The following is a 14,734-nucleotide window of genomic DNA, read 5'->3' as shown; positions in this document are numbered from 1 at the left end:
CGGTAATCAGTCCCGGAGCGAAGACGCTCCGGGGACTGATTACAAACGGGGTGCCGCGTGCAAGATCCCGGGGGTCCCCAGCGGCAGGACTCCCGCAATCAGGCATCTTATCCCCTTAGACAGGGGATAAGATGTCTAAGCACCGGAGAACCCCTTTAATAAGGCTTCACCTATAAGGACTGCCCACTGCAGCTATAAGAGGAAAACTGACAGCTGGTTCACACACATTAAATAAAAATACAAGAGGTTATAGTGCGGGTGAACCTGAGTATACTTAAGTATTACTCACTCTGATCTGTGGTCCCATTGTAGACTTGGAGCCTCCATTGCCAACATGCAAATTTGTCCCTTTGCGCAATGGAGATGCGAGATGAAAATACATATCCTCTTCAGAGAAGCGACGTTCTTATGACAGGAGAGCCTATGCCCAAGTGACCAAACTCATGAGGAGATAGATATATATATATATATGGGTGTATTTATTTTCTCATTGTCTTCTACAGGCTTGGCAGCTGTGTGGCAGACAACCTGGATGAGTTTCCACTATTACCATAGAGAAGTGAGTGGAGCCAGGCTAACATAAGTTTGGAGGAAACCTGATGGCTGTAGATAAACAAGGAAGCAATCGCTGTATGTGCCTCAGAAATGACAATTGAGCTCATCCAATCTTCTGAGGTGTCTATATGCTGTGAACCAAATGATCTGTTCACACAATGTAGCCTTATTGCCTTATATAAAAGGCATCTTATATGTTCAAACGAACTTAGACCATTTTCCCTTGACTCTTCCAGTCTACATAGATATGGGTAACCTGACAAGCCCTTTCACAAGCTGTAATCCCATTAATAGAGGTGCAGGGTCTGTCTCATAGAGGGGTGCAAGCTACCTCCGGGCTGCAGTCCCATATTTTCTAGTCAGAATGAGCTTATACTGATATACAGGTTGACCACATGGCTGCTTTCATTGTTAGTACAGGACATAAAACCCTTATTATGATGTCTTTTCTATCACATTTCTTCTTAATCCACGCTCTTCATATTCAGAGCTTGAGAAGGAGTTACATAGTGTGGCCGTTTTCAGTGACCATACTTCTTTAACCCCTTAACTACACAGGATGTAAATGTACGTCCTGGTACTTAAAGGAGTAGTCCAGTGGTTTACAACTTATCCCCTATCTTAAGGATAGGGGATAAGTTGCAGATCGCGGGGGGTCCGACCGCTGGGGCCCCCTGCGATCTCCTGTACGGAGCCCCGACAACCCGCGGGAAGGGGGCGTGTCGACCTCCGCACGAGGCGGCGGCCGACACGCCCCCTCAATACAACTCTATGGCAGAGCCGAAGCGCTGCCTTCGGCAATCTCCGGCTCTGCCATAGAGATGTATTGAGGGGGCGTGTCAGCCGCCGCCTCGTGCGGGGGTCGACACCCGCTATCTCGGCGGAGAGCCGGGGCCCCGTACAGAGAGATCGCAGGGGGCCCCAGCGGTCGGACCCCCCGCGATCTCAAACTTATCCCCTATCCTTAGGATAGGGGATAAGTTTTTCACCACTGGACTACCCCTTTAACGCACTTAACGTTGCTATTTGCTTTACAAAATGCATTTTATGATAAAAATGATGCAGTATCTTCATTCTGGACGATGTGATTAAAACAATACCCAATTTATATAGTTTTTCTATTAACTGTACGAAAAAAAAATGCAAACTTTTTTTTTATTTTTTCTTTAACAAAATTCATATGCATAAAATTGTCCTTTTCTGACCCCTAAACTTTTACATTTTTTCCGTATTTGGGGATGTATGAGGGCTCAATTTTGCGCCATGATCATTAGTTTTCATCGGTACCATCTTTAACTTTAATTGAACTTTTTGATTGCTTTTTATCATTTTTATTTTTTTGTGATATATGATGTGATTAAATGACATTTTTGTTTATTATTTTTTACGTTTACGCCGCTTACCGAGCGGGATCAACATTATGTTTTAATAGTCTGGACATTTACACGATACCAGTTACAATTTTTTTTTTTTTTTTTTTTGTGTACAATGAGAAAATAAGGGTGATTTAATCTTTTATTAGGGGAGGGGAGAGGGCTTTCTATAATTTTAGAAAAATTTACCTCCTCACTTAATTTTCTTTGTGGATTTGGGCCACCCGGATTTTACCACAAAAATAAGCACCAAAATTCTATATGTCCATTAACAAGTTAATTCTTCCAGCAGAATCCACTTCTGTTACAGAACTTCTGAAGTGTCAACTGAGCAGCAACATCACAAAGATTAATGGGAGACTGCTGATGGCGGACACTGTAAATGTGTAAAACAAGTCTAATGATCCAGGGCAGTTAGTTCCACAAAGTGGGTGCAGCATGGGAGAAGTCCTGCTTATGAGAAGGAGAGGATAAAAATAAGGAAAGGTGAGAGCCATAGGTCATAAGGAAAGGTGAGAGCCATAGGTCATAAGGAAAGAGGAGAGCCATAGGTCATAAGGAAAGAGGAGAGCCATAGGTCATAAGGAAAGGTGAGAGCCATAGGTCATAAGGAAAGGTGAGAGCCATAGGTCATAAGGAAAGGTGAGAGCCATAGGTCATAAGGAAAGAGGAGAGCCATAGGTCATAAGGAAAGAGGAGAGCCATAGGTCATAAGGAAAGAGGAGAGCCATAGGTCATAAGGAAAGAGGAGAGCCATAGGTCATAAGGAAAGGTGAGAGCCATAGGTCATAAGGAAAGAGGAGAGCCATAGGTCACTCGCTGAGCAAAAGGTGTGAGTGGGTTGGCAACCAGAGAGGAAAGTAAAGATTGGAGAGAGCTAGTATTTTACAAGAAACCGGTAACCAGTGTAAAGAGCAGCTGCAGTAACCCCTTAACGACAATGGACATACATGTACGTCATGGTGGCATGGTACTTAATGCACCATGATGTACATTTACGCTCCGCCATGATTGCGAGCACCGGATCGGTGTTCGCGTCATGTTCAGCAGGCTAGCAGCAGCCAGGGACCCGCCGGTAATGGCAGACATCCGCGATCGTGCAGATGTCCGCCATTAACTTCTCAGATGCCGTGATCAATACAGATCACGGCATATGCAGCAGAGCGGTACTTTTAATGGATGATCAGATCGCTCGCAGCGCTGCTGCGGGGATTCGATCATCCAGCATAGTGGCCGGAGGTCCCCTCACCTGGCTCCGGCCGTCTCCCGGGGTCTTCTGCTCTGATCTGAGATCGAGCAGACCAGAGCAGAAGATCATCGATAATACTGGAGCAGTGCTATGTCCTATACAGTATTAGCAATCGAATGATTTCTATGAATAGTCCCCTATGGGGACATAAAAAGTAAAAAATAAATAAATAAAAGTAAAAAGAATGTAAAATAAAGTAAAAAAAAAAAAAATGTTAAAAATCCCCTCGCCCAATAAAAAAAGTAAAACGTCTGTTTTTCCCATTTTACCCCCAAAAAAGCGTTAAAAAAAATTAATACACATTTGGTATCTCGGCATGCATAAAAGTCTGAACTATTAAAATATATTGTTAATTATCCCATACGGTGAACGGTGTAAACGTTAAAAAAAAGTCAAAAATTGCTGCTTTTTTGTCACATTTTATTCCAAAAAAAATTTTATAAAAAATTTATAAAAAAGTAAAACCTAAGCAAAAGTGATACTGATAAAAACTACAGATCATGGCACAAAAAATGAGCCCTCATATCGCCCCATACAGAAAAATTGAGAAAGTTATAGGTGGTCAAAATAGGGCAATTTCAAACATTCTAATTTGGTAAAAGGGTTTGAGATTTTTTTTAAGCGGTACAATTATAGAAAAGCATAAAACATGGGTATCATTTTAATCGTATTGACCCACAGAAGAAAACATGTCATTTTTACCGGAAAGTGTACTGCGTGAAAACAAAACCTTCCAAAATTTGCTAAATTGCGGTTTTCTTTTCAATTTTCCCACATAAATAATATTTGTTTGTTTGCGTCGTACATTTTATGGTAAAATAAGTGATGTAATTACAAAGTACAATTGGTGACACAAAACAAGCCCTCATATGGGTCTGTGGATGGAAATTAAGAGAGTTATGATTTTTAGAAGGCGAGGAGGAAAAACGAAAATGCAAAAATATAACTGGTCTGGTCCTTAAGGGGTTAAAGGGGGGGGGGGAAATTCTAATCAACTGGTGCCAAAAAAGTTAAGCAGATTTGTAAAAGTCTTAGTCCATCCAGTACCTATCAGCTGATGTACAGAGAAAGTTGAGTTGTTCTTTTCTGTCTGACCACAGTGCTCTACGCTGACACCTCTGTCCATGTCAGGAACTGTAAGGAGCAGGAGAGGTTTGCTATGGGGATTTGCTTCTGCTCTGGAGAGATCCTGACATGGACAGAGGTGTCAGCAGAGAGCACTGTGGTCAGACTGAAAAGAACTATACAACTTCCTCTGTAGTATACAGCAGCTCATAAGTACTGGACGGATTAAGATTTTTTCAATAGAAGTAATTTACAAATCTGTTAACTTTCTGGAACCAGTTGATGGTTTTCCACTGGAGTACCCCTTTAATACAACCAATTAAAAAGATTAGCATGATGGACTGAACCAGCAGCTGGATTTGTGGAAGGTCTTTCTATAGTTAGTTATGTGACAAGTAATTAAAGAAATATGCAAATAAACATAGTACAGGTGATAAATGTATGACCACATAGATGACTGCTGGGACCAATAACAATCACAAGAATGGACATCTGTAAGTTCTCTGTGTGAATGGAGCATTAAAGGACTACTATGATGCAGGAACACTTATCCACATCCAAAGGCTAGGGGATAAGTGTCTGATCACTGGGGGTCCGACCTCTGAGGCCCCTTGCAATATCCTGCACGGCACCCCGGCTAACCCCAGGAACAGAACGTGTCGACCCCCGCATGAAACGGGAAAGCTGGAAATACAGCATGCGTGTATCTGCAGCACCCATGGAAAAGATATATGAAGGGGGGGGGGATGCCGGACGCAGTTTCGTGCAGAGTTTGACATGCTCTGTTCCTGGGGAGAGACGGGGTGCTATGCAGGAGAACAGGGGGGACGCCAAAGGTCAGACACCTTGTGATCAGACACTTATCCCCTGTCCTTTGGATAAGGGATAAGTGTTCCCTCACCATAGTACTCCTTTAATGCTATTCAATGTCTATGGAACTGATAGGGATAGCAGAGCTTTGATGGTGGTGTAAGATGTGGTTTACTTAAAGATGATGACTGGGGAAAGTGAAGGAGAGCAGTTTTACAAAGATAAAGTTGGAAATCTGGTGCTGACTGGGCAGTAAAGATGTTCATTTCCTGAGAACGGGGTATGTTCAGGCCAGATAAGTATTGATAGTAGACTAGGTTTGGGCCGCTGAGATCAATAGACACAACACATGTTTGCCAAGGTATACATTCACATAATTCTTCTGATACACCAATATAGCCAACGAACAGAGCCTTTGAGCTCTAAAGTTATTAACACCTAGAAAGACAGTTAATATTTTGAAACGTAGTCTTCTACCAAAAAGCTAACTAACAAGTTCCAAGAAATAATAAGGATTGCTGGTGCCTTTGGAATACTTTGCTGTCAGGCAGAAATAAGGTAATGTTGTTAGTTGTCAGAAAGGTAAAGTACAATTCTAGCCAATGATGCTTCATAAAACCATATTCACACACACAAGAGAGTGTATGCTGCAGATTTTCAGATCCACTGTAGGATGTACGTGTTAAGAGAATTTAGCAAGCATTGATATTGCCACGTAATGACACTAATAAATCATATTATACTATACACAAAATGTGTCAACATAATATACAGACACATCATAGTCACTACATTTATCCCGTCAATATAAAACAACTGACTCATCTCTTCTTGTGATGCAGACTTGTTAAGTGACAGCATCATGTGCTGGTAACTGGTTCATCCTCTGTACGGAGACCTACCTACAGCTCCAGACATGCTCCAGGCGCTCCTACTGCCGCTTTTCAACTTTACTACAAAACCAAAACCAGTAAAAACATATTGCTGGGTAATACAATATTTTATCTGGAAGGGAAAAAAAAAAAAAGCTACAAATGAAAATCAACCTTTCATAGTATAAAGCAAAGAATGCAGGAAAGATGATCCAAAGCTACTAAAACACAAGGCGAGAGTCACTTCCCAGGGTGACGTTACATCTGACAGCGGCTCAGGTTTACATGTAAGGGTGCATTCACACCACGTTTTTGTAATACAGTTCCCGTATCAGGTTTTCGATGAAAAATGGATTCCTCAAAACTGTAGCAAAACGTGTGTACAAATTTCAACCGTATACAGTTAAAAACCGTATACGGTTTGAAAAGTGATGTCCGGTTGCATCCGTTTTGTAAGAAAAAAAAACGTATACGTTTTTAACTTTTCACTCCATTTTGAATAAAGTTTCACTTGTTTGATTGAAATTCCAGATGGAACCGTATGCACATACAGTTCTGTACGGTTCCCATTGACTCCCATGTTTAAAAAAAAAAAACGTATACGGTTTAGTACAGTTTTTCACCCGGACCTAAAAAGGTGGTAGACTACGGCTTGGGTGCGGAAAAAAAAACTGACAAAACCGTACAAGATGCAAAACATACACAACCTGATGCATCTTTTAGCATACGGTTTTCAATAGAGAGTCAATGCATACGGTTTTCAATACGGTTCTGTACGGTTTTCACATTGAAAACGTATATGGGAACTGTATTGCAAAAACGTGGTGTGAATGCAGCCTTACATTGTTGCAAGCTATATTATTCCTCCATGTAAGCGGCATTTACATCTTTTCAACTATTCACTACTAGACAATGTAGCAGAATGATCTAGTACCCGGCTCCTCCTGCTAAACACTTCTATAAATAGCATAGAGTGTTACAGCCGCCGTCAATGCCCAACCTTTTGCCACTGTTTACATTTGGCAGGAAGACTTGGTTACTTCTTCTAAACTCTTCCCTGTCACGGCAGCGATGGTTTCTGCAGCTCTGCTCACTCTCCCACAGACAAAGGGCCTGGGCAGAGCGTCAAGGAGGTATTGAAGAAGCAAACAGTCCTAAAGCAGATCCATTGTATTCAGGGATGCCTAGCCACAGCCAGACAATGACATCACTGCAGCTTATATAATGCTGTATAATATCAGTGACATCTCATGCGTCACAGCAATGTTATCATTCCCTGATCCTCTACAACAATGGCTCATGTCCATCAATAAGACAGTCTGGACTCAGTGTTTGTTCACCACACATCACCGGCTCCCCAAAGACTTGTAATAACAATGGCCTGCATATGCACTCCGAATTATTATGCTAAATAGTGGTGAAATATAGAAAAAAACGTAGGGGTACCCCAAAAACAGAGCAAGCATTAGAGGACACAGAACTATTACTTACACAAGGGACTCTTAGGATGTGCCATGGTTATGCCCATCTGACTGGGCAAGATGGCATGAGATCAAATGCAACACACATCCATCCTAGCCAATCCATCCTAGCCAATCCATCCTAGCCAATCCATCCTAGCCAATCCATCCTAGCCAATCCATCCTGACACAAAGGAAAACCGCACTCTATCCAATAGACGAATAGGTGCACGCAGAACCAGAGAGTGGTCAAGGATCCATATGTAAACAGCACAATAGATAAATCCGCAGCACTCCGATCTGTGAAAAAAAAACGTAGATATTTATTCCATCAAACAAGTGAATGTCGCAGCAACGTTTCAACCAGCTCTCCTGGTCTTTCTGCTTGAGGAATACTGGTTGAAACGTTGCTGCGACCTTCACTTGTTTGATGGAATAAATATCTACGTTTTTTTCACGGATCGGAGTGCTGCGGATGTATCTATTGTGTGAGATATAGATTATATATATATATATAGCTATTTTAATTGTATAGCTTCATGTTTAGGGTACGACTGCTGTAACCACGATCTGTAGACCCGACCGTGCCACACGTCCCATACAATTGTCAGTCCTAGGTGTGATTTCCATATCCTATAGCAGTGTGTCCCAACCAGTGTGCCTCCAACAGTTGCAAAACTACAACTCCCAGAATGCCCGGACAGCCTTCGGCTGTCCGGGCATTCTGGGAGTTGTAGTTTTGCAACCGCTGCAGGCACACTGGTTGGGAAACACTGTCCTATAGTGTTAACTAAGGACCAACCATCAGTACAGTGCTGTATGATGTGGCACCCATCTAGTCCACTATGTGATGTGACAGATGAGGCAGCATTACTTACCCGAAGTCATCATCCATAGACTTGAAGAAGAACTTGTAGTTGGGCTTGTTGAGCACCCCCTTGAAATCCCCGAGGGTGACCCGGTCAGAGGGCACCGGCAGCTTCACTAGATACGGGGTCTCCTGCTCATCCAGATGGTAAATAACCTTGGTCTCCCCCATGGTGATCCGGCTGGGTGAGCAGCTCAGGACCAGAGGACGCTATCCGGGTGTAAGGAGGGGCCCAGCCCCAATAGCTGTCATTCACGGGAGGCCATAGGGAGCCGCTGAGTGTCCGGGTGCACGGCGGAGATGTCAGGAGAAGGCTGCGGGGCCGGCAGGCAGGAGGGGGTGGGGGACACTAATAAACACTTTGGTGTGTGTGGCCTGTCAGCCCTTGCCCCACACTGAGCTATCCAGCCTGACTCTCCCGACAACAACACGCTTCAGTCACACTCCCCGGACTCTGAGGCGCCCTGCACGGGCACACGGGGCTGCGTTTACTCCTTCGGGGACAGTTCCCGGCCGGTCTTTCGGTCTGTTTCTGTCACTCGGTGTCCGTCTCTTGAAAACTGAGCATGCGTAGAAGACTCTAACCCCAGCTGCTTCTTGCGCATGGGCGGCAGAGGCAAGCTGTAGACGCCGGCCACGCCCCCTTAGCATGTGACATGGCGTCGCGGCGGATATCCGCCCGTAAGCTAGTTGTTGACGTCACGGCGCTTCTTTTTTAGGGAAGGGGCGTGGCCTCCCGGATAATGATGGTGGAACAGCACAGAACGGGGAGCGGATGGGTATTTCATTGGGGTCCGATGATTGTGAATAGATATTTGGTTTTTAGCCCCTAACCTCAGAGGCAGCATATCTGGATTGGTCATTAAAAGGGTCCTTGTTATTTAGAAAAAGTTTTGACATTAAGGGTCTATTCACACATACAGTATTCTGCACAGATTTGAAGCTGTGTTCAGTCATTTAAAGGGTAGCTCCCACCATCCTATTTTTTTTTTCTGTCCCTGCCTATTGCCAATCTATCCCTAACCCCCTCCCTGCTTTAAATTTTTATTTTTACTATATTAAAAATGCTTTTTGTCTGCCTGGCAGTGTGCTCACTACCCGGCAGACTTCCCCAGCAGGCACCACGTCACTGATGCCTTGGGGGGCACACTTCTGCCCTTAGTTTATCTACACAAGGTGCCTCCAGCTGTTTCACCACTACAACTCCCAGCTTGCCCTGACATCTATTGGCTGTCAGGGCATGCTGGGAGTTGTAGTATTGAAACAGCTGGAGGCACCCTGTGTAGATAAACTATTAGTTAGTTACATGCAGCGCTAGCCCGTCCCTTCCGTCTCCCTCCCCACGCGCCATACCCCGTTCCCTCCATCACAACCCCCCCCCCTCCCGCATACCCCATTCCCTCCATCACAGACCCCCCTCCCGCATACCCCGTTCCCTCATTACACTTACTGCAGAGTCCGGCAGCAGGCGTGCAGGGACAGTGGCGGCGGCGATGTGCGGGAGGAGTGGCCGGGGAGCCAAGGCGCTCGCTCGCTGATTGACAGGCAGGGAGCGAGCGCAGGCTGAATGAAAAAGGACCGATGCCCGGCCGCATCAGTCCTTTTTCAGGCGTGACATCACGCCAGGCTGCAGCCGGCCACTAGGAGGGTGACCCCTAGTGGCCGGTTTTCAAATGTAAATTAAACCATTTTAATAAAAAATAATAATAAAAGTATATTAGAGATATGTTGTAGTACATAAGTACTACAACATATCAAAAAATAAAGTTGGTGACAGTGCCCATTTAATCTACATTGAAATCTGCAGCAGAAAATCTGTGCAGAATACTGTATGTGTGAATAGACCCTAAAAGCTTTGATTGTCTGGGCTCTCAGGGTTGAGACTCCAAATAATTGCTCCCGGGCCGGCTGCAGAAATGTAAGGCCCATTAACCCCTTCCCTCTTTGGCGATTTTTCATTTTTGCACTTTTGTTTTTTCCTCCTTCCCTTTTAAAAATCATAACCCTTTCAATTTTGCACCTAAAATCCATATGATGGCTTATTTTTTTTTGCACCATTAATTCTACTTTGCAGTGACATTAGTCATTTTACCAAAAAATCGACAATAAAACGGAAAAAAAAAAATTAGTGTGACAATGGAAGATAAAACACCATTTTGTAATTTTTGGGGGCTTCCGTTTCTACACCGTACATTTTTTGGTAAAAATGATACCTTCTCTTTATTCTGTAGGTCCATACGATTAAAATGATATCCTACTTATATAGGTTTGATTTTGTTGAACTTCTGGAAAAAATCATAACTATATGCAGGAAAATTTATAAGTTTAAAATGGTCATCTTCTGACCCCTATAACTTTTTTAAGTTTTCCATGTACGGGGTGGTATGAGGGCTCATTTTTTGCGTCGTGATCTGAAGTTTTTATCAGTACCATTTTGTTTTGATCGGACTTTTTGATCGGTTTTTATTCATTTTTTTATGGTATAAAAAGTGACCAAAAATACGCTATTTTGGACTTTGGAATTTTTTGCGTGTTCGCCTTTAACCGTGTGGTTTAATTAATGATATATTTTTATTGTTCGGACATTCACGCACGCAGCGATACCACATGTTTATATTTATTTACAGGTTTTATTTATGGGAAAAGGGGGGTGATTCAAACTTTTATTAGGGAAGGGGTTAAATCATCCTTATTAAAGGGTTACTCCAGTGGAAAACTTTTTTTTTTTTTTTTTTTTTTAATCAACTGGTGCCAGAAAGTTTAACAGATTTGTAAATTACTTCTATAAAAAAATCTTAATCCTTCCAGTACTTATTAGCTGCTGAATACTACAGAGGAAATTCTTTTCTTTTTGGAACACCGTGCTCTCTGCTGACATCTCTCCATTTTAGGAACTGTCCAAAGCAGCATATGTTTGCTAAGGGGATTTTCGCCTACTCTGGACAGTTCTTAAAATGGTCAGAGGTGTCAGCAGAGAGCACTGTGCTCGTGATTCAGCAGAGAGCTCTGTGTTCCAAAAAGAAAATAATTTCCTGATGTATTCAGCAGCTAAGTAGTACTGGAAGGATTATATTTTTTTTAAAAAAAGAAGTAATTTACAAATCTGTTTAGCTTTCTGGCACCATAGGGGACTATAACATGCAGTACATTGATTCAATACACTGACTCCTGCCATTGCATTGCAATGCATTGATCAGTGTTATTGGCGGTTGATTGCTCAAGCCTGGAGCAATCAATCGCCAATAGCACGCACAGGAGGCAGGTATGGCACCCTCCTGTTGCATTCTAGCTGATTGGGACATTGCGATTTTACCGCAATGGTCCTGATCAGCCCGACTGAGCTGCCGGGAAGCTTTTACTTTCAACTTTGATCGGCACGTCTAAAGAGTTAATGCCGGACATCAGCCCGATCGGCAATGTCCGGCATTAGTCGTGGTTCCTGGTTGCTTATAGCCGCTGGGTATGATGCGCGTATCATACCTCGGGAGCCGCTTATAGATGTTTATAAATGTCCATATGCGGCAAGGGGTTAAAAGACTATGGAGCCCGTCCACAGCGGCTGGATAGAGATCACGGCCAGAGAGTGAAGTGTGCTATTGTTCACTTTACCCTGCAATATCTAGATCAGTCTTTCCCAACCAGTGTGCCTCCAGCTGTTCCAAAACTACAACTCAGGGCATGCTGGGAATTGTAGTTTTGCAACAGCTGGAGGCACACTGGTTGGGAAAGACTGATCTAGAGATTGTTCGGGGTATGTACACATAGACCCAGACAATCTTTTGACTGGGCCACTTGAATGTCTGTGTACTGTTAGATACAATAAAGGTTATGGTGATACCACTCAGCCCTACTTCATCTGTATGTGTAAACCCAATGCTGTGTGACGCTAAGGGTGCGTTCACACTGAGTAATTCAAGAGGAAATTGAATGCACATCTCCTCTGCCCATTGACTTTAATGTTATTTCTGCTGTCCTGTTCACACTGCGGAAATTCTGCTAGCTGAATTCTGTTCCGCTTGAAGAAAGAACATGTTCATTCTTCAAGCGGAATCCGCGAGCAGAATCCAATATAAGTCAATGGTAAAAAAATTCTATCCCAACATCGTTTTCAAGCCGCTGCCACCCGCTTCTCTCCCCCTGCTTGTCCTGAGTCCAACCACCGATGCTGCCCGATTGCCTCCCCCATCCCCGGTTTTATAATTACCTGTTCCCGGGGTCCGCACTACTTCTGGCTTCTGCGGAATCCTGCTCTGTTGCTGTGTGCGGCGCAATGACGAGTGACGTCCTCAAAACACAGTCAGTGGCCCGGCGCACAGTGACAGTACAGGACGCCGCCGAAGCCAGAAGTAGCGCAGACCCCGGGAACAGTTAATTATAAAACTGGGGATGGGGGAGGCAATGGGGTCGCGGCGGTCTCTGGCCAGAGGATAGGCAGAGGGAGGCAATCGGGCAGCGGTGGTGGTTTGACTCAGGACCCCAGGACAGGCAGGGGGAGAGAAGCGGGCGGCGGTGGCGGTCTCTGGCCCTGCAAAAGCCGCTGCAGTTCATTGATTTAAAGTTCCCGCTTTAAATCATTGATCTACAGTGGCTTCTGGGGGGCCAGAAACAGTTTATCAGGATATACCCGCACACACACGCACCCTCATTTTACCAAAGATATTTGGGGGGGATAAAAATGCACGGAATATCGGTATAGGTTATCGGCCATTGGCCTGAAAGTTCACAGGTTATCGATATCGGCTCTAAAAAATCAATATCGGTCGATCCCTAATAGTGACACATTAGGCAGGGAACAGTGGAGCCCTGCTCTCACCCCTGCCCCTACCTACTTAGATAATCTGCCCTAAACAGTGGCCCCTAAGGGTATGTTCACACTACGGAATTCCACGGGCGGAATTATGCGAGCAGAATTACGCGCTGTGAACTTAACATTAGTGTGAATGGGTCTCCGCGAGACCCGTTCACACTGCAGAATTTCAGTGGCGGACAATTCCGCTGCTGAAACTGTTCCGTGCAAAGAAAGAACATGTTCATTCTTTGCACGGATTCCGCGAGCACTGCATAGCCGTCAATGGTGACAGCTCAGTGCCCCGCGGCCCTAGCGCCAAAGTATTTTCGACGGCAGCCGCCAGACGGAATCTCCGCTCGCCGAATTCAGCGCGCGTAGATTCTGCAGTGTGAACGCACCCTAACTGAGCCACGGTCCCTGCGTTGAATATGTGCACAGGGCTTTTAAGAGATGTCAGGCAAACCAAGTCAAAACCAGTCATTCAAAGCAGTAGTATGAAAAAGCCAGCTCACCTCCAATGGGCTCTCTCAGCACGGATCCGTACAGACTTTGTACGTGAATTTGCATAAAGAGAGAAGAGTTGATCAAGTATAATATCCAACTTTATTTGACATCCATTAAAAGCAAAATTCACTCTAATGTGCACAAGACATAACTATTTGTGTCAGGATTCGGCAGGCTGGAGGTGGATCCTCTGTGTCAGAGAGGGATTGGTGTGGACCGTGTCGGTGGACCGGTTCTAAGTTGCTACTGGTTTTCACCAGAGCACGCCGCAAAGCGGGATGGACTTGCAGCGGCGGTAGCAACCAGGTCGTATCCACCGGCAACGGCTCAACCTCTCTGACTGCTGAGATAGGCGCGGTACAAGGGAGTAGACAAGAGCAGGGTCGGACGTAGCAGAAGGTCAGGGAAGCAGCAAGGATCGTAGTCAGGGGCAACGGCAGGAGGTCTGGAACACAGGCTAGGAACACACAAGGAAACGCTTTTACTGGCACAATGGCAACAAGATCCGGCAAGGAAGTGCAGGGGAAGTGAGGTATTATAGGGAAGTGCACAGGTGAAGGTACTGATTAAAACCCATGCGCCAATCAGTGGCGCACTGGCCCTTTAAATCGCAAAGACCCGTCAGGCGCCCGCCGGGACAGCACAGACGAGGAACGAGTCTGGTAAGCGGGTCGGGATGCGCACCGAGAGCGGGCGCGTCCCGCATCGCGAATCGCATCCCGGCTGGGGACATAATCGCAGCGCACCCGGTCAGCGGGTCTGACTGGGGCGCTGCGAACAGGAGAACTCCGTGAGCGCTCCGGGGAGGAGCGGGGACCCGGATCGCTCGGCGTAACAATTTGGACGCGCTTCGAGCAGATCCCCGCTCTATATCACAGACTACAATCTTCACACTGCTCCTTCCTTAAAGGGGTATTCATGGAAAAAAACTTTTTATTTATTTATTTTTTTTAAATCAACTGGCTTCAGAAAGTTAAACAGATTTATAACTTACTTCTATTAAAAATCTCAATCCTTCCAATAATTATCAGCTGCTGAAGTTGAGTTGTTCTTTTCTGTCTGGCAACAGTGCTCTCTGCTGACATCTCTGCTTGTCTCGGGAACTGCACAGGTTTGCTATGGGGATTTGCTTCTACTCGGAGACAGGTGTCATCAGAGAGCACTTAGACAGAAAAACAACTCAACTTCA

General features: G+C 44.7%; 1 protein-coding gene across 2 annotated transcripts in view; it reads right to left on the bottom strand.

The window, feature by feature from the left end:
- DVL3 (dishevelled segment polarity protein 3) overlaps window positions 1-8,888 on the bottom strand; it is a 104,055-nt gene extending 95,167 nt beyond the window's left edge. For both annotated transcript variants that reach the window (XM_056565611.1, XM_056565610.1), the window contains exon 1: window positions 8,263-8,888. In XM_056565611.1, coding sequence (XP_056421586.1) covers window positions 8,263-8,423 — 161 coding nt within the window. In that variant the 5' untranslated portion in view covers window positions 8,424-8,888. The remainder of the gene's footprint in view (window positions 1-8,262) is intronic.
- Window positions 8,889-14,734: the final 5,846 nt, after the last annotated feature.

Source organism: Hyla sarda, chromosome 3, assembly GCF_029499605.1.
Source record: "Hyla sarda isolate aHylSar1 chromosome 3, aHylSar1.hap1, whole genome shotgun sequence".
NCBI lineage: Eukaryota > Metazoa > Chordata > Amphibia > Anura > Hylidae > Hyla > Hyla sarda.
This window is presented reverse-complemented; position numbering and strand designations above follow the sequence as displayed.